Here is a 20,861-nt window from a genome sequence, read left to right as displayed (position 1 = left end):
TACCTGATTTTTGATTGCTTTGGCAGGACTATGAAAATCAAGCTCAGACAGGGCTAGTGACAAGGGAGAGATTAGAACCCAGGCACATGGAATCCCAGTCCAAAGTTAGAGCAAGTCATTACATACAGCACTTTTGCAGCTTCGTTATACAGATAACTAGTTGTCTGTCCTTACTTGGAGTACCTCAGCTGCTTATTCCCTGCTTGGTGAATGTTTTATTAGCAAAGCACTCTTGCTGAAAAAAATAATTCACTTTTCATTTGTACTTTGGAAGTCATTATACTTTGCCTGACAGCAGAGAAGAAGGATGAAGTCACATTCCTAACATACTGCTGGCATTCTGCATTGATGTTTGAACAGGCACTGGTCAGGTTTTGAGGAAGAGCAGAAGAACATCACTGGGATTAAGTCAGAAAAGCGCTGGATTAAGAAACAGGAGTAGGTGAAAGTTACCCAAGGACTGCCCAAGACATTTAAATAAAATACAGGCTCAAAGATTTGTTCCCTTGTTCCACCAAGCTGTGGCAGAAACAGTAATGGTGGGAGAGACTATTTTAGTGATACTGACAGAAGGCAAAAAAATTGACTTCTACACAGACTGAGGTGGCCTTGTCCACAGGCAGCACTGCAGGTCCACAGATAACGCCTGCAGCGTCCTTGCATGCTATTTGGAAAGGTGCACCAAAAATGGCTTCCATCAAGGCTATTACTGTGTTCAAGGCAACGCAAGGAATATCACCCCAGCTGAAAGAGAACACATACAGAAACACACAGTAGACTACGCAATTAGGTCACCCAACTGATTCAAGTTGCAACCTGCTCATAAATGCAATGGAGTCTTTCACCCAGACAACTTGCTCTTATCTGTTTCACAGGTGAAAGCAAACATCTGAGCCAGCAGGATGTAATTTGATTGTGGTAGGAAAAAAGCAACTGCTTTAACAAACCTGATCTGAAGTAGAAGCCTGTATTGTTAAACACACAGACCCAGAACCTCCCCGACAGCTGCCCAAGAAGCAATTTAAACATGTAAACTGTACACCATCCTGGCCACAGCAAGCATGCAACTCATGCCACTTTTTTAGGTTGGTTAGAATAATTCCTAACCTTCAACAGAAAATATATACAGCAATTAATGAAAAAAAGCAACCAACATGAGAATTAAAACTTTTATTAGTGTGTTCACATATTAGGCAAATGCAACACGCATGAAGCTTATTTCTTAGGTTCACAAGTTCTACCAATACATTAGTCTACTGGTAAAACTAGCACAAACTGGTAACTGCTTTGCCGATTTTGAAAAGGTGTCTGGCCCACTTTTCCAAGGCTTGATTTTTTGGTATTGCTTCTATGCCCTAGTCATTATGGCATAAAAATATCCATCACTATCATCAATTCAGTCAACTGATTAAAAGCTGTAACACTGGCCACATTTTTGTTCTCAAAGCTAAAGTTATCACTAGCTGTACTTACAAAGTACAGTACTAGTGTAATGGATGAAACAATGGGAAAAAAAAAAAACAGACAAAGGCAATCCTGCTACTGCCACAATAACAAAAGAATGACAGACAGCTAGATCACAAGATTGTTAGTAAGATGTATATTTTTCAAGTCAGAATAACCCTTCTATACAGTTTCCCAACCCTTCCCCAACCCAGACTTATTTGTAGAATATATTTCAGAATATTTTTAATATGGTGCAGCTGTAGTGTCCAAGGGTTCACAATAACATGCACTGTCACGAAGAACCTAGAAGTCCTCCTCCACTGGTCATACCTCAGCAACCACTATCCTAGAGGTTTTGCAGAAGCAACTACTTTTATTAACAAGGCCCATTATGACATAATGAATGCATATGATCTGGTATGTAAGTAAGCTATACAAAGCCACTCAGATCAGAAATGTAAGTTCTGTTACTGAAATATGTTAAGAAGCTGCATCTATTTAAAACCTATACAAAAAGAGTCTAGTTTACCCTGGGAAAGGATTTTAAGGTGTTTGGCTTCAAAAACTAAAACCAAGGGTTTTTTCTTCAGTGACATCTGTTTAATGAAAACATACAGATGTAAGGGGTAAGCCAATAATCTTGTGTATTTAATCCAGTATCCAATAACATGGTAAATTCTCACTCCATGAGAAAAAAATATTGATTTCAATGATTCAACATACAAAAAAGTCCCAAATAAATCAGTGCCAACATTGGTGGCAAAAGATGCATCAACTCAGATGGGTAGGAAGAAGTAGACTCCTAGTGTGATGGATACTCGGAATTTATAGTATGAATTCATTTTAGGCCCCATTAAGCATATAAAGTGTCTTAAGATTTCACAGATAAATCTCAGACATTTTTCTCCCTTCTAATGGAGGGATTTCCATTTTTCTTTAAGAAGGCAGCAAAAAGTTAAGCTTTTCTACAAGGAAAGTCTGCTTTTTTTATGTTTAGGACAACTTGAAAACCTGCTTATATAAAAAAAATACAAAAGAATAAAGGAGTAGAGTCTTGGAATTTTGAGATTTGCCCCAATCAAAAATAAAAAACAAACCAAACATCTATTTATGGAAACTAAAATGTAGAACAGCACAATACTGTGATATCTGAGATCATGATACATTACCTGTACATATATTTAGCTATTCATGTTATTGATAAACCATTAGGACACTCAATTATATACCCAATAAAAACACCATTAAGAGTCTTTAGAACTGTCCCTTCTTCTATCTGAAGAAGGCATTTCTATACACTAAGTTTTCATCTATTATCAGAGTATAGGAAACAGAATCCACAAGGTGCTTTAATTGATGAGACCTCAAGTGCTGTTTTTCTTTTTTTTTTAAAAACCTTTTTGGATAGTAAACAGTTCATGGGGACCACACACAAATACTACGACAGATGAGCTGTTATATTAAGTCTGTTGATTGGACTCGGTATTCAGCCCACTGCTAACGGAGAAAGGAGTTTTACGACATGCTGGAACAGCGTACTGAAGGGGAGCCCATCTGAGTCAATACTTTGTCCAACCATTGTAGAGGTCCATTCAGATGAAGTTCAATCCAGCAAGGAGTGCTTGTTACTGTTTGCCGCCTGAAAATTTAAGCAGAATAGGAAAGTCAGAAAGGAGTTTTGGCTATCAAAGTTCGCAGTTCTAAGATCCATAAGATAGGATTTTTCCATACATCTCTGCTACAAAGAAAGATGAAAGTTTGCAACTATTACTGTAACTACTAATGATTTAACAATCTTTGGAAAAAATACCCACCCCACATCTGTAAGAAACAATCTATCACATTTTTATCCACAATATATCAAGAATATTCTGCTCTGGAGTATGGCATAAGAATTGAGGAAATGCTCCAAAGACGACACCAAATGCATTACTACAAAAAAAAAAAAAAAACACTCAAAAGTGAACACTGTCCGACCAATCTGGTGTTTGCATCACAGTCAGCTGCATACAGCTATCTTCACCATCAAAGAGTTTGCATGCATAACTACGTTTGAATTTCATAGACAACTACTAAAAAATAAGGAACAGAAATGCATGGCTCTGCATTGGTAGGGTGGCCAAACAGTGCAGTGCTTTGGCAATCCTAAGATCTAGCTTTTTAGAGCAATCATCAAGAAAAATGTACAAGGAAGCCATGTCAGAAATGCTGCACTGTAACACAGTGTGGTTATGCTGTGCTAACTGATGTTATCTCAAAAGGAACACCAAACTTCATCTCTGATTTCCTGTAATCTTATTTATACTTCTGCATTGTTTGGTACATCTTCATGCAAGGAGATTAAGTAAAAACTTTGTTTCTCTTTTCTACTCTGTAAACTTGCCTTATTTTTCCACATCAGCAGCTCTTAAACACTTTTTAGAAACCCTCAGTTAAAGCCGCAAGCTTGATAACTGTAAAAGTTACTTTCCCATACATCATCGGGAGAGAGACCTGTTATTCAAAAACCTTCCTTTTCATCTGCAAAGAAAGCAATATTGGACACACTCTGCCTGAGAGATCCTGTAATTTCACTGTACCCACTTTAGGCAGGGGAGTTTTCTCAAACTAGAATGGCAAGACTGCTGTTGCTAAGCCTGTTTTTCCTAGTAATTCTACCTATTCCAAAGTCAAAGCAAAAAGGCATTAAGCTTCAAAGACAGCAGATTAGTCACAAACCCAACCCCTTCATTTTTACAGTTAGCATTGGAAAATTTTGCTTTAAGGAAATATGTTTATATAAACAGGGGAACTGAAAAGGCAGAAGAATTAAGCCAATGATAAGATTGATTTCCAGAGCTGTATGTGGTTTTACATTTTCTAGGAGAAGAAAGCAGCTGGGGTCTGTGCTCTCTCTGCACTCCAAAGAACATTGTTATCTTAGCCCTGAATGCCTATGCCAAAATAAAGCGATCCAATAAAAGAACAATCTGAACCACAGGAAATGTAATTCCATTTAGTCTCAAATCCTCTCCCAAAGAAGGAAGTTCATTATTCCACCGCTGTCAACTCCACTACAATGTGTTCCACAACACACTTCCTGAATATTTTGTAACTGGTTCTGTTCAACAGCCCTGGCAAAAGATAAAATACTGATAGTCACTTAGCAGCCCTCTCAAAGCTAAAACTCAGCTTCTTCTATCCATGGAGTTCCCATCTACGTATCGAGAAATCTTTGCTGTGATTACACCTCAGCTTTCTTCAGAAGATTATTCTAGCCCTGCTTAGTTCCTGTGTTGATGTGACGCTTAACTGATGATCTGAACTTCTACCACAATCCTCAATTTAAGCCAACACACTACAAGCAAAAAGCTATGAACTATTTTGTTTACTAAGCCTATAAAATCTACCACCTCACCATATCAGCATGCTTATGAATATATGCCACATGCCTAACAGGTAGGCAATGGTTTGGCTTTGCCAGAACCTACTCAGAGAAACATTTCTGAGATAATAGTGAAGCGTGGAAGTTTTAACAATGACTGGTTTTTAGGGTGATTCTGTGATACCCTGCTTCACTATCTATTTTGACAATTTAGACTACCTTAATTTAAATTCAAGGCTGTGCATGTAGGGGCACCTTTAACCTTAAAAACTGCTTAAAACTGCTTACTTTAATCATAACTTAGCATAACTTACAAGTTTTGTACCTCAGTAATTTATTAGCACCATCTTCAACAGAGATGCAAAGAAACTAGTTCAGCATTACACTGGTACTCAGACTCTGATGTTCTGGCAGTGTTTCCGCTGGGCTTTTTCAACCCTATGATCTCTGAGGGGTTTATAGACTATTAGCAATTATTCTCCCTCCTTAACAATAACTTTACCAAAAGCCTCTCCACTGTTTCAACCCAACACTTACACTTCATTCACTTCAAGTTGTCTTCGTATAATCTGACTGATTAAGCCTTTCTTCTATTCTGACTTGCATGTTGTATTTAATTATGTGTAAGTGTATACATACTCCTTTTGAGCGAAATCCAACAGTTCTTTAAACTTGAGCCAGATTTTTTTTCTTGCGTACCTCTTGCTAACAAAGAGGTACCAATTTATTTCATTACTCAAATTTTTCATTTAATCTAATTAGGCTTTTACAAAGTTGACTTCATTTAGCCGAGAATCCTCCCCCACATACCAATGGCTCACATTTGCATGGATATATTGCAAGCGCAGATAAAAGAATCAAAACCCCAGAATCCACTATGCAACCTGGTATTATTTAACTTCAGAATTAAGGATAAAAAAATAATTGTTCTGTATTGCAATATGGTATTGATGTGTCAGACTTCTATTCTTTTAGTACACAATTTCTAGAGACATTTAAGTTTTTTTTTGTTGTTGTTTAAAACCACATCTGTAGCTCTCCAAAATAATGAAATCTTTAAAACTGCTCAGTTAGAAGTTAGTTCCTTCTCTTTCCAAATTCCCATACTACATTAAAAAGAGGCACCATCTAAACTATAGGTTTTAGTTTGTTCTATAGAGAATATAATTAGACTATTCAAAAGCACATAAAAGACTACTTTTCCACTCAATGATTTTTAGCATTTTTTTCTACATAAACGTACATCTTACTCCTGGCAAAGTTTTTTCCACTCCAAGTTCCAATGTATTTACCATTCCTTAAATGCATGTTCTCCAACTGTTTTAGTCTGCATAATGAACTCAGTCACTTCAATACTCTCCCTTGGGTCCCATCAAACTGTATCCCACACCACAACCTAACAAACTCATTAAACTAGACACAGAAAAGCAGAGACCAAAATGACTATAGGTGTAACACAGCAAATAATTGTATAACAAGTTATGAGACTTGTAGATGTTGTCAGTGGTTTGACCACAATAAGCAAGAAAGACGAAGTGAGGAAGTGAAATCTGATGAAATTCCTTGCTCAATGAACTTCAGTGGAATACTAAAATCAGTTTGTCTTTGTGACTTAAGAGCTCCGTAACTGAAGGAGAGAAAAGGAAAATGCGGGTTCAACTTGAAGACAACATAGTTACAGTAGTACAAATATGGCTTTCAAGCCAGACAAATAGCACACATAAGCGAGAGAAAAAAACAGCTCTATATTTAAGTGTAAAGGCTTTTTTCTTACCTGTATTCAGCTCCCCATCCTTTAACAAAACTCATTCGTATGGTACACATTCTAGTAAGCTGATAAACTGCTTCAAAACCCTGATTCACAGATTGAGCCAGAAGAGCAGCAAATTCTTGGTTATTGAAGATTTTTAGATTGCATCCTACAAAGGAAAAGAAATGTCAAAAAAAGTACCCTTAATGAATACTTGTGTTTGCTACATAGAAGACCGAAACTACAAAGAAACCCCTTATAGGCATCAAAAGGAAAGTAAATGACACCCCACAAATAAATTGATTGGATTTTTTTTTTTTTTGTACGAGACCTTTGGTAGGCTACTAACCTGGTGGAATTTTGCACACAGTTGCAGGATGCCAGCCGTATCTTTGATTACAGTTCGGGCTCTGAACAAAAATTGCGCTATCGCTTAGGCACTCAGCAAAAACTTCTCCTCCGATGTAATAGAGGCGTACTCCCCTTCCTGTAGCAAAATTCAAATGAACTCTAGTTATGATATGACCCAGGCAGATTAACAAACAAGGGAGTATTTTGTTTTAGAGAAGGCCAAGTTTCTTCTTTATAAAAAAAAGAGAAATCAGTTATCTAGAAAACCATACTGCTGGTCTGACAGCTGTCGCAGGGACAGAACACAACTAGCTTGCATTTTTAATCACACAATATTTGAACGAAAGGCAGAGTAATTTTTGGTCCAGTGATCTAGAATTTTCCAGCTATGCAATGGCTAGTAACCAAAGCCAAGTTAAGAAGCAAATAACTTTTTCACTTGAAGAAGAAATTCCACAACTGAAAGAAAAAGATTAGATTCAGCGTAAAGCATGTGCCAATATGAAGTGCTGTATGTGAAGTGGCACATGCTGCTAAGATGATGGGAAAAGAACAGAACAAGTATACCACTTCCACAGACTCTCCTCTTACATGCACCCACATGATTTCACAACCCACTGCATACCCCTTTTTCTGTACTACTTTGACAAAAACAATGGGATTTCATTTAGTCCTATTGCCAAAAAGAAACCAGTAAGGAATACTATTGTTCACTTATGAATTATGATCTTGCTCTTTCTCAGAGGAAAAAAATCTGTATGGGTTATTTCTGGCACAAGTAAGAAGTAATGTACAATTGATTCCCCTCCCCCCTTCCCCCCCCCCAAAAAAAAAAGCTGATTGTAATTAACAGGTCCTTTAAAGGCCATGGTTTCACTGTTTTCTTCGAAAACATTTTTCAACCAAAATGTGAGCTACTCTCTAAAAAAATAGGGGGGAGAGAACGCCTTACATGTTTGCTTTTCCTCATAATTGACCATTTTAATTAGTCATCACAGGCATATCTTGGGCTTCTCCACCTCTAAAATTTTATGACACAGGCATTTGGATTTGGGGTGGAAGAAGTTGGAAGGTTCTACTGAAGACCATAGAATCACGAAGGTTGGAAAAGACCTCCAAGATCATGTGATCCAACCATCCCCCTTCCACCAATATCAGTAACAAAAAAAAAAAAATCTAGTGAACACTGCTAAATAAAAGAATCCATCCAAAAATATGCATTTTATTGAAGAGGCTGCATTGTAGAAAATATTTCTCAACTGTTACAGAGAAAATCTTGATCGCATCTAAACGGTGCGTTATTCCAGTAGCAGCTTTTCACATTTAAAAAAGTATTCAAGCAGGACTCCCAATGTCCATCCTGTATTTTGTAAATTAGAATAAATCAAACATGTTAATATTTTATAATTATAGCCTAAATTTCATCACAAAGCAATTCTGAATATAAACGCTATCCAGAGCGTAGTGGTCCAACAAGGAGCCTGGAAGCCCAAACCCTGCCCTTCACACTGCTCTGGTGAATCATCTTTTTCCTGAAACAAGACAGCAGCCACGTGAGCAGCAGAAATACCCACACAGCTGAGTGACTTCCTCCTGTGCCTGCTCTCAGCCTGGCAGCTGAGTGACTGCTGCTGTCACAAACTTAGAGACTACTGATTGAGGAAAAGGCAGCTCTCTTCAGATCCAGCCATTACTACCTCTCTGCCTGGTTGCAAGTGGCTGTGGTAGCAGCAGCTCTGGACTCTTTTCCTTCTCTGGCCTCGAAAGCAGTGACCTCTATCATTCCAATTCTGTCCTTAGCAAGGGACACCAAGCTCCCCTTGGAAAGCCTTGAGACAGTTCAGTGGCTGGTTGTATAAAGGTGAAACAATCCCAAAACACAGATCTGCCCTTCCTACCTGGACCACTACTGATAATTTCTTGGCTAAAATATTAAAATAGTTAAAAGATGAGATTTTTACCTATGTGTCGCCTTGTCATTTCCACTGTAGCATTTCTGTTTACATTGGAAAGCAGACCTAGACAAAATCGTTCTGAATTTGATGGATCTGTAAAGCCATCTACAGTCAGGGAAGGTTGTGATGCATGGAAGGTTTCTCCCACTCTTTGATTCAATTCATAATATGCTATTGAACACCAGAACGCAGGCTCTGAATATGTAACTGGTTGCAAGTCTAAAAAAAAGTTAAACAAAAAATAAGAATAGTACAGAATTGAAGCTGAAAAAAAGTATCTGTCTTGCTATTTTTCTCTTCCAGAAATGATAGCTTAAGTCTCCTCAAACTACTCAAATTTAATTTTTGCTTGCCATCATTTTTACCTATCCCAGTAAAGGGAACAGAATTCAATATTCCACACAAGGGAAGGGGTGAAGGGGAAGGAGTGATATAAAATGACTGTGGTTCACATATCTACTTGTACTTGCTCAGCAAAATGATTAAACCAATTTTACTGTAAGTACCAGACATTGAGATGCTTCTATTACCATTTTATAACTTAGAAACACTTTGGCAACTTTAAAGAGATTAAACTATTGAACTACACAAAGAAAAAGTTACTGATATGAAAATTATGTTCCCTCATATTACAATCTGCCTTATACCCATCCATCTGAAGGCACTCTCCCTACTGTAGCTTCGTATCTTCCCTGTGCATCTTCAGCTTTTCCTGCGTTGCTTCTTCTTTTTACCTACTCTAATTACTTACTCAGCTCTCTGAGCAGCATTTTCCTCTCACACCAACTCTCCATTCCTTAAACAAAGTCAGAGGAATCTGATCTTCCCAAGGCATTTATACAGACACACAGCAATAGAACCTGATCAAAGCAGGTGGGCAACTAATGCAGGAGCAACAATTGTGGCCACGGGTGAAACAGTACATGAGAAGAGCAGAACAACAGACAGACAGGGGGAGACAGCAAGTCTGGGCAGCACTACGGACAGGCTAATGTTCTCTAAATTATTTTCTGAATTCATTTCCTGAACACACATGCAACCATATTACTCTCTGCTAGAAGCTCAACAGTTACAGAAATAGGGTAGTTATTAACTAGTCATTAGCCCAGCTCTATTATGTTTATTATCAGGACGCCAACCCAACAGTTTCCTCCTAATACAGCTCTTACTTTAAGGTACGTTTTTATTTTTAGTGTAATTATATACATAAAGAGGAGCCATCACACACACTGAAACAATTAAAAGTATTTCCAACTTACCCAGGCTATGATTAACTGGGGAGAGAGTACTAGGAGACAGCTCTGCTGGAGATCCTGTTGAAGGAACACAGATTAAGAGCAAATTATTCTCATCATTTCAGATGGATACATATGACTATTACTCAGGTACCATCTTTATCTTAAAATTCTTTGGACTAAGAAACCTCAGAAAAGCTATAACCAGTTTTCCAACATGTCACATCTTTATTCTGAATTAAAATTACATTTAATTTTCCAGACTCCTGGGAACCTACCCCTCCTTGTAAAGACACTAATAACATCTTAGTGTTGCATTTGGCAGAGTTCTCTCTTCATGCACAGTCTGGGAACATATCTTTATTTATGCACTTCTCCAATGAGAAGGCAGTGACTTCTTCCACACTCAGTGACAAAAGCTAAGAAAAAGCGGACAAGACAATCAAGACGTTATTTCTTTATGCTTGATAGAGTTGGTTTATCTCCAGAAAAGAACAAGATGGATTTCCTCATCTGAGCAATTTTTTATTCTTATTCTGGATGGATGAAGGGAAAAAAAGAAAACACTCTCCAACACAGTTTTCATACTAGGAGGCAAAATATGGGGGCAAAGGTGCTTTACAAAGAAACATTCCTACAATTAGTGTTGATGTCAGGCTTTTTAATTAAAGTAGTTATTATCAACATAGTGGGAAAATACTGCAGTTCTTACATAAAGTAGTGCAGTTGATTCCAATTAACTGAAAAAGGTTGCTAGCATTAGCTAACCAAAACCACTCTCAGGACTGCCAGCACAGCAGGAGGTTCTTATCCAGCACATTAACTTTGCTTTGTCCAAGTCTAAGGACTAACAGATTATCTAGAAACTCCGTCACACAAAGGCACAAATGTTTAATGTTTCCATTACTCTTTCAATATAGCCTTCTAAACAAGAATTAATTTGAAACTCAGCAGAAGCAATAAGAGCTAAGAGAGATTCTCAAAATGCATCATTTCTGTAACCTATTTAGGCCAACAGTTTGCTTCAGTGAACCTGTTTTCAGAAGGGAAAGCTAGTGATATGCTGAAACTAGTCAGCTATTAAAGTCTATTTCAAGATTTTCTGATGAAGCCTTAATTAGGCTTTTATGCTTTGCTTACAAAAAAAATGAAATGTACTTAATGTGGCATGCTGTTTTAAAAGCATTACCCTGGCAATATTTTGATCACAGAAGACCAAAAAACTGATATTTTAAACACAAAACAACAGGTTGTATGTACAGAGGGCTACTGCCAATATCATTTGGGCTTAAGTCATGCCACTACGTAAAGGGATCACAACTAGTAAACCCAAGTCTTGAAAGTGGTGAAAATTTTACCTGTATCCATGCTTTGGTTCAACTGCTGGTCACTTGTTTCTCCATCTTCACTGATGTATCCTGGAGGTGGGGTTTCTGTTTAAAAAAATAAGGTATCTATCTAATACTTGAATGAATAGGGCAACTTGTAAGATTTAACATGTGGGGGTTTAGTTCTCAAGTCCTCATAAGCTCTGTAAGATACCTGAATACTGAATTAGAATTTACTTTTGCTGGACTTTCTTTCTACCATAGGAATTCAAATCCATTACCTGCCTTATTGTCTACATAAAATGTATCATCTTTTGTATGCCTGCCAATTGCTCAAACATATTATATAATTAACGGACAATCCTTGTTTGTTCCACATAATACAAGATACTTTCACTAGGAGTAACAATTTTGCAATTGTGATTAACAGCTTTCACATTTAGTAGAATTACAAATGAAAAAACCATCTGGTGACTTCTACAAAAAAATATGAGCTGTATTTAGGTAGTATAACCATCAGACACCCTCCTACGCCCTAGAAGTTGTTAAGATTTAAAGATTATTTTTCAGTTCAGTCCCCACGTTTGTTTTTTCAGTACCCAACAGTTGATTTCACTCATTAACAACTACATTATCTAACCAGTTATGATGCACAAGCTATTGTTATTATAAATGCCATATTCTATTAAAAAACATCTACTCTTTTAACTAGCTGTCTAAGGCCTGGAGTTTTACAGACCAAAGTAAACTCAATAAAAAGTTTCCCCATTCAGAACATACTTTGTAATCCAGATAATGAGTTAACCAACTGCCTCTCAGGAAATAATTTTGTCTGAACTGGGCAAGTGTCTTTTCCCATATATATATAGTGACAAAATGTTAGTTTCTTTACTAGCAAGAACTATGAAGACAAAAATCACATGGTTTTGAACATTTTTATAGAATTTACTGTGTTAAACCGGACTCTACCCACCTTTAAATTATTTGTTATACTTAAGCCCACAGACATGTAAAAGATCAATAACCATTTCCAATCCAACCCACACCTCCTGTTTCCAGTTGCTAATCCAGTTGCTAATCTAGTTGCTAATGTGCCAAACAGCCACATATCTAGTCTGTCTGAACACAAAAGGTCTCTTCCAATATATTATTATTAATACTGTTTTAGGGCCATAGGTGAGCATCAATATAACTGGAAAGAAGCATTAAAAACTCCTAGCAGAGCACAAATGCTGCCACAAGTTTGGACAAGGCAGCTCAGCACACGTCAGATTTGGAGGGGCCCTGAATGACAACCTGCACCTTCACAATCACTATCTACCCAGTAAACACAGAGGAGGTACCTTGTAGGTGAAATGGATCTCTTTGTAGACATACTGAGATGTTATTGTGGTGCAATACTACCATGGTTGTTAGTCTGGTTTACTGCTAAAGAAAAGTGCTCTGAAGCAGGCTGTCAAGACACACAAGGCTTATCAAGACCTAGCTAAGTAGTCAAGATTAGTTAAGAAGGTCAAATAAAATAAGATTGAGATACGATTCTTGAATACAAGAGGAGGGTGTCAGTGGCAAAGAGACGGAGGCAAGGTGTGGTGAGCTGCATAAACATTTGAAGGTCATGTGAGTACCTGCAATCACCTTGAACTGACTTATTGCAAATAACTACCTAGAGTTCCTTGAGTTCATTTCCTGTATTTTCAAATGGTGGCTTTCCAGTAAGTTGTCTGCAAACACTATCAGAAGTCCTCTGATGGAGTCAAAGAAGTATACATAATCGAAGAAAGCAACATCAAGCCCTAGCATCTTAAATAGCTCCTTAAATATCTCATCCTTAAGTAGCAACAAATTTGGCACCAATTAAACAGAGGAGATCAAGTTCATGGAAACCTTGGTGCCATTTCAATTTTCAGATAATTTAAAGAAAATGCAAGCAACATCCTGTTTAAGACATGTAGATACAGTTTGTATACTACACACATCTGAGTTTTAAGGCAGTCATTCTTCTAGAGAGCCAGGATCTGAATTTTCAGCTTATTTATCAGTCCTTGGATGCTGTAACATAGTTGCATTAAATTTATGAAAAACTTCAGCTTGGCTGGATATTATATTCCAGACAACTTCCTGAAGAGGTAGGAATCAGGAAACTGGGACAGGAAACACAGGTCACTCATCTTACATTTCAGTAAGGACACAGGCTTGTGTGTGTACTGTAGCAGCTCAGTCTTGAATTTTGTTTTGGGTTAGGGAAGAAAAAAGAGAGGGAAGAAGAATTCCTTAAAAATTTGGTGTAGTTACATTTCTCCTGAATATTAAAGACAACAAAAAATGTATGCACACAACTCTAAGAAGTACACAAAGAGGAGCTTGATCAACTGCAAGCTACACTGTTTGGAACTTAGTTTTCTGCACATACTTCACATGGTGGAATTGAGCAGTTTACTACTCAGTCTCCAACACACAGCATTTGGCAACACCTACATGTTTATAGAAGTCTTAAAGCATAATGTGAAGGTCTACTTTGTACTCATCAGCATTTTGAACCTTAAGCTATCAAAACTGAGTAAGCTACTCTGAAACCACAGCAATACCTTTTCACACAGGATCATGTTCTGCAAGTAACAGTGTTCAGGCCTTCCATTGGAATTAATGCAGAAAACCAACACCATTTAATTGGTACATTTTTCAATTCATTTAATCACTTTGTGAAATTACCAACACTGAAGCAGCAATGAAACAAAGATAAGTGCACTGTTCACATTGGGAGTTCAGCAAATACCTGGTATGTAATTGCTCTGTGGTTCAATTCCAGCTGGAAAGTTAGTGTTTTCAGGAATGGAATGGGTATAGTCATCAAGAGGTGGAAGCTCTGTTAGAATCTCTGTGTGCCGTGGCACTAGTACAGGAGGCAAGACTGGAAAAGCAAAATTCAAAGTATTAGTAAGACCCTCAAATACACACTTCTATGAAGCAAGAGGAAAAAAAAAATCTCACAATTTCTTCAGATGTTTCTCAGTACTGCTAATGCTGCAATCATACCACTCATTACCAGAACAGATTCCTGAGGTGTTTTTGAGTAAGACTACTCTATATTAGTAAGACAACTCTACTCTCATTTTCATGCTGGGCCATACCATCGCTAGCAGCCCTGGAAGCATTTGTCATGGTTATTCAACACATGTAAAAAAATTGTCAGCATCTTCACTACTAAGAACTTTTAGAGGATGGTATTCTCAAAACCTGCATCTTTAATCATCTTGTAGTTCTGGCAAAGGAACACATCATCCTTCTTTATCTAAAACATTATGCTGAATAAGTGTGTACATACAGATGCTGCTATAAAGTCAGAAGCAGTCTTCCTACCTGGTGTCTCCACTCTCTGGTAGTGGTAAGGGTTTACACATACTTCATCCTTTTTAAGATTAAAAGCATATTCACAGTTTTCAATTGCTTTAAGTTCATGGTGACTGTGAAGATCTGGCCAGCGCCACAAACGACAGTAAATAACGTGCGGTAATCCTTTACGATGAGATACCTGTAGTCGGCCATCAAGAGATCTACATGGGAAAGATGTTGAGAAGTATTTACAGATTGCATGTTGTCTCTTAATCACTCAAGCAACAGTGTATGTGCATGGGAAAAGCAGTTTTTTTCATTTTCAGAGTTCACTCTATTGATACAGTTAGTGACATCTGCACTCTTGTTAAAAGGCTTAAAATGCGAGATAAGTAATGACATCAAACAGCATTTTTATTTCCTTTTGAGATGCTCAAACTATTGCCAGTGAACTTAAGGTTCAAAAATAGCCTTTTTACCTCCAAACAAGTATTTAGAATGATTGCTTCACATACATTTTTAAAATGCAAAAGACAATTGTTGAAAGAAAAACACACATTTAATAGTCCCTTCAGTTTCTAAACCTTAAGGCTTTGCTGTGGCACGGATGCTTTATGGCTTTAAGCATAAGAATTCCCCCAGGACTGCAAGTAAGCCTATAAGCAGTCAGCTGCCCAAGTGATCCACATGGCAGTATAACTGTAATGCAAAAAGCATGAACACGCATCTCATAAGGGCTGTACAGTTTATCTTCTTGACTTCATCTGCCTTGCTACCAGCTGAAAATGTTTTGCTAGTTTTAAGACTGACTGCATATGCTTACACAAATGCAGATGTTTATGATCGTTATGGGATGGGAGACAAACCTTAATACACAAATCAAGTAATGTGACATGAAAAAAAATAAAGACCCTGTTTAGAATTTGCCCACTATTAACTACTGAAGAATTTACAAACAGTTCTTTAGTAGCTCGTATCTGAGCCAATTAGCAAGGTTTAACTGAAAGCTTGTGGCATACAAAGCAGTTTAAACACTTTGTAAGATTAGGTCTAAAGAATTAAGTAGCCCAACTTTGTTAATATAAATACCAAATCACATTAGAGCTTGCATTTAACAAGTCTTCCCATTCTTTCAACAGCACTGGCGTGAAAAAAGAATATTCCGGAATTAGAATTTCATTGGTCAAAACATCAGCTGAGAACACTTGGATTTCTACATCAGCAAGCAAATATTTTAAAATGCTGTACCATGAGAGGCCTAGGAAGCATTTTAGTCTATTTTACAGCTAAAGCATCCCATTACAGACCCTCCAAATCCAATCCCTCCCACAAGATTTCTATGATGCGAGAGAGGGCAGAATATTCACCTGGTTTGTTCAGAGAAGCTGTAAAGGCCTGTTGTATCCCACTGATCTATCGTGTTTGGTGTACTCAGTCCCCAAATTTCAGAGCAAGTGCTGTGCATAAATTGAAAACAAAAACAAAAAATTGATATGAATATGGAACATGGTTATTCAAAACACCATGATGTCAAACATGGAAAAATGTACAGAATACTTCCTTTCACATAGAAGATAGAGCATTATTAGACTTGCATTTAAACAGACATGCTATATTTTCTATATGAAGGATGCTATCAAAATGGAACACGTGATTCAAGGTAAATGATAATGTTTTTAAAAGGTGAACAAGTTCTCTGACTAGTCAATACAGCTATAATGTTTCTTAAAACAGGCAAAACTTCAGACTAGCTCTTGAAATTCAATTTTCAAGGGTAGTTTCAGGGTGCACTTTTTTTTGTTGCTTTGTTTTTGTTTTTAAATATAAGCTGCCCTAAGATCAGAAACAAAGGCCATGTGTATCTGAATCTGAACCATCACAGCCTAACTTTAAGGTACCACCACTTCAGCAGTCTCATTCTCCATGCACATACTAATTTACTGCTTTTCCCAAAACAGGAGCACTTGCTCCAAAGAAAAGCTTGTTGCAACTGATATTTCACGCTATTTTCTGTACTTTCCTTGATTAAATAACTGAATACTATTTTCTACTGCATATAAAACATAAAACATTTACTACAGTTTTACAATATTGTATTTTAAGTCTTAAATATAGAACAACAAACCTAATTGTTAAACCAAGCAGGAGGAAATGAGGGAAGTATTTCTTCATTAAACTGGTTCAATGACAATCACAGAAGTAAAGAAAGAGGAGCCTCCAGTGACAGGCACTGACTAAAAGCAGCAGATTTAAGCAAAGCAAGAAAACAGCACAGACTTATAAATGGGCAGCACATTTTCAGAGGCATAATTCAGTCTGGGGTAATCACAGATGTGCTCTGTGACCACTGGGAACTGACAGTTTATTTTACTTAAGTAACGACATGTAGACTTGGCACCTCAGAAACAAAGAGAGTATGGGCAACAAGCAACTCCACTAGCACAAAGCTGGAAATCTGACCAGCTGCTCCATTACCTGTGAAGTTAAGAGCCTCTGAAAAATTGCAGCAGAAAGAAGAGAGTAGAAATTCACCAAACTCCTGGTTTTAAAGGCTTTATTCACTTAAGCTACTAATCTTAGCTGATACACTCCTAAATTTGGATTGGGTGCTCAAGGGAATAGAAGTGAGGTAGGTATTTTTATTTCTCCTCCCTACACAGGGAAAATTCCTTAGTGTTATGAAACAAAAGAGCACACAGCACAGCATTATACTTAAAACCATCTTCAGGACAGACAACCACCTCAATTTCATGGTCACTTTAATAACACCTAAGTGCAGGTTACTGACAAAGCGAAGGAATGGTTCTGGTCCTCTACCGGTTTGTCCCACATGCCTCACTCCTAATACCACCCCAGGGATGCTGAAACGTTCATGCAATTGAGCAGCAAGCCAAAGCAGTGAACTTGACAGACATGGCTGAAAATTCAAGGTTTCTGAGTTGCTTTTCAGCCAGATCAGTTAGTTCTTCTACTCACACAAGCATTGCAGAGGGGGGACGAGATTGTGACTTGTGACAGCAGCTTGCACTTAATGACAAAAAGAAACGTTCAACAAAACATGGCCTTTGACATTTTACTGCCAATGAACACAAGTGGAAGTCCTATGCTAGATGAACTCCTGTCTTTTTGCAGCAGCAGGCTTCCACATGTAAAGGCCCATTCTCCAACACCTAGCTCTCCAAAAAGAGCCAACTGCCCTGAACTAATTACATCCACCTAAGACAACGGCAGAAAGGACAGCTCTCTGGCCAGAATCAGAGCAGGCAGAAGATGGACACTGACCACTGGCAGAGCCTGCAACCTCTCTTGTTGGAATTCCTAAGCTGCCTCCAGGACAGCAGGCTGCCAGAAGCTGTGCAAGGACAAAACGGTTGGCTTGCAGACACACGGGCAGCCTGCAGGACATCAGGGAGCATCCCTGCACTGTACTGTATCCTTAAATATGCACCACTGCTGCTTGTAAAACAGAACACAATACACATGAATAGATAGAGCGTGCTGTATATTATAATAATAATATTTTATATTAACTTTTCTCTATAAATATTTGAACTTTCCAAGTCAATAACATATTCCAAGCTCTATGAAAAGAAACAGCATTCTGAAGTGACTGCATGATGGAGCCCTAACTAGCAAAGAACCCCAGGGTACCCTGGAGAAAGAAGGTGGTAAGGAAACAGGTGGGAGTGTTGGAAAAGGGGGTGCAGAAAAAATGATCAGTTCAGGACAAAACTGCTCCATTACTCAGCATCTTACGCAACATGCTGTTTTCCAGGACATACAACTGCTTAGAGCTGGGATTAATATCAATGGGTTACTGGCTCATCTGCACTAGGACTACATTCCAGGTCCAAAAATGCACGAACACTACAGCCTGCAGGAAATAGCCCTGTATGATCAAATTTAGTCATCAATTTTACCATCCATTAAGAGAAACTTCTAAGGAAATGGTTTCCCTACTCTCCTGCTCCCACAAGATCCACTGCCCAAGAGGTACAAGACTTCCTCTCACTGTGTCACCCAGCCTAACCTAGGACTCTTAATATTCGTACACACCCCAATGAGAATGAGATTTCTGACCTGACCACCATAAAGACATTCTTCCTACACAGCACCTCCATTAGCCTGCATTTACTGCTCCTATACATGCTCATTCACACACAAGCAATAGCCTGGCAGAGGAAGGCTGAGACTCCTATGCATCCCAGATTGCTGGTGGCTGTAAAGGTGACTGCATTCTGAAAGATGCTTAAGCAGCCACTAAAACCATCTAAATGGCAAACAGGTGGCACAGACTTAAGTAGCACAAAATTTGTGCCCCAAAATAAATAGGAGACATTATTTCCTACACTTACCTTTCTGAAGTGTCCCAAATCCCTTAGGGGAGGAAGGCTCCTTCTTTGCCTTAGTCCATAAAAATTTCAGAAGAATCAAGGACTAACATCTGTACTCATAAGTTTAAATCTCATCTGGAAACGTTCCCAGGCCCTGGAACATGATCATGTATGCTCGAAAGCAGCTAGGACATTCCCCAGCACTGTGCTGTGCCAATTAGTGCTCTCCCACTCAATTCCCAGGTCTGTGAGTCGGCACACAAGTGGGACCGCTTGCGCTGGGCAGTTCAGCTGCAGCCACCCTGCCCTGGAAGCAAAGAGCATAAGAGCACGGACGCAGGCAGTCCCAAGCCAGTTGGCCACAGTGCCTGGGAACATTCCCAGGCACGTTTAATTTATTAGGAGCGAAGTAGCCAACACATATCACCATTTCACCTTTAGCGAGCAGGCTGCCTTCAGGCTGAAGCCTTGAAGCACATTTCAGATGTCGTGTTGTATGGAACAATTTTTGTTGTTGTTTTGAACCCATTGTATATTGCAGTACTGGTAAGCCATCATTGTTTCCGAAATATATTTTGACTCCTGCAGCCAAGCAGGACTTAAATCTTTCCTGTGTAGACAGGGCTTAAATATACTCCAAAATACAAGCTCAGTGCTAATACACCTCCTCCCAGCAGGGTGGACACATTCATTCCAAGGAGCATTTTCATAGCTGGTCTCAATACAATTTAACTGTTGACATAAACAAGGCCAACTATTCAAAAGCCAGCTTAGCTGTTTTTTTTTTGTTTACTTGTTTTAAATCTTTTCAATACGGATTTAGATTAGCAGATCACCATACTCTGTGGCCTCCAGCACTTCAAACAAGCTTGCTCTAGGATACTAGGATTGGTGCTTTTGCATACCCTACAAAATTATGGAATTTATTTTAAGGGACTTTAAGGATTTCAACAATCAAATTGGCTTAACTTTCCATGTGTTCTGAAGTTCTAGCAAAAGAAAACTATTTCCTGGAAGAATAAATGCTTTAAGGATACTTGCAACAAGGAACTGCTAAACCCAGGGATTTTCAGGGAAAAGTCAGTGTTCTAGCAAGCATCTGCTACACACTCAGCCTGGGACAACTCAGTCCTGCAATTCCAATGTCAGGACTGACCAGAGCACAGATGTGGTGAAGAAAGGGTCAGACAAGTTACAACTGGGTGGAACCAACACTACTTCTGCCTGAGCCTTTCCCTAAATGGAAAGGGCTGCAAGAGTTGGCGTTTCAACCTTTTTATCTGCTTATAAGGAGCAGCATCTCAGATGATATTACACAGTTCTGGCAAGAAGAATCTTTAATGTGGCTATCAGCATGCAACAGTACAGAGTATGCCTTCAGTTCTTCCATTTCATCATTTCCTTTAACAGGAAAATCCGAGCTCTAAAAAACCCTACTCTGGGCAAGAAATTACCTAAACAGCAGAGAGCTGTAGCAATGCTTCACAATTTTGAGACAAAGTGCCAAAACCACTTCTCTTCAGTAAGATGCAAAATACTGACACATAGGAAAAATGTGGATGCAAGAAGAACCTTAACATAAAGATAACCAAAAAAGTTTGCATTGTGTAAGTCTACATGGTACAGATGATGTTCCCCATCAGCATAAACAGGACAAGCTATCTTACTTGAACAGTAGGCTTACTTGATAAAAGCCTACTACGAAAGTGGACATCTGCTTCAAATATAAATTATTTTTTTTACCTGCCCATAAAGGATGAACACA

The 20,861-nt window shown here is 38.3% G+C and overlaps 1 protein-coding gene across 6 annotated transcripts in view; it reads right to left on the bottom strand.

Moving 5' to 3' along the window:
- Positions 1 to 1,155: 1,155 nt before the first annotated feature.
- Positions 1,156 to 20,861, bottom strand: part of SMAD2 (SMAD family member 2) — a 47,644-nt gene continuing 27,938 nt past the window's right edge. For 5 of the 6 annotated variants that reach the window (XM_035309900.1, XM_035309905.1, XM_035309902.1 and 2 more), the window contains exons 3-11: positions 16,130 to 16,219; positions 14,790 to 14,983; positions 14,206 to 14,340; positions 11,460 to 11,534; positions 10,126 to 10,179; positions 8,873 to 9,085; positions 6,910 to 7,047; positions 6,585 to 6,729; positions 1,156 to 3,085 (exon numbers count right to left, since the gene is read on the bottom strand). In XM_035309900.1, coding sequence (XP_035165791.1) covers positions 2,962 to 3,085; positions 6,585 to 6,729; positions 6,910 to 7,047; positions 8,873 to 9,085; positions 10,126 to 10,179; positions 11,460 to 11,534; positions 14,206 to 14,340; positions 14,790 to 14,983; positions 16,130 to 16,219 — 1,168 coding nt within the window. In that variant the 3' untranslated portion in view covers positions 1,156 to 2,961. The remainder of the gene's footprint in view (positions 3,086 to 6,584; positions 6,730 to 6,909; positions 7,048 to 8,872; positions 9,086 to 10,125; positions 10,180 to 11,459; positions 11,535 to 14,205; positions 14,341 to 14,789; positions 14,984 to 16,129; positions 16,220 to 20,861) is intronic. The other variant, XM_035309906.1, reaches the window with a different exon arrangement.

The sequence above is a fragment of the Oxyura jamaicensis genome, chromosome Z (assembly GCF_011077185.1).
Source record: "Oxyura jamaicensis isolate SHBP4307 breed ruddy duck chromosome Z, BPBGC_Ojam_1.0, whole genome shotgun sequence".
NCBI classification, from domain to species: Eukaryota; Metazoa; Chordata; class Aves; order Anseriformes; family Anatidae; genus Oxyura; species Oxyura jamaicensis.
This window is presented reverse-complemented; position numbering and strand designations above follow the sequence as displayed.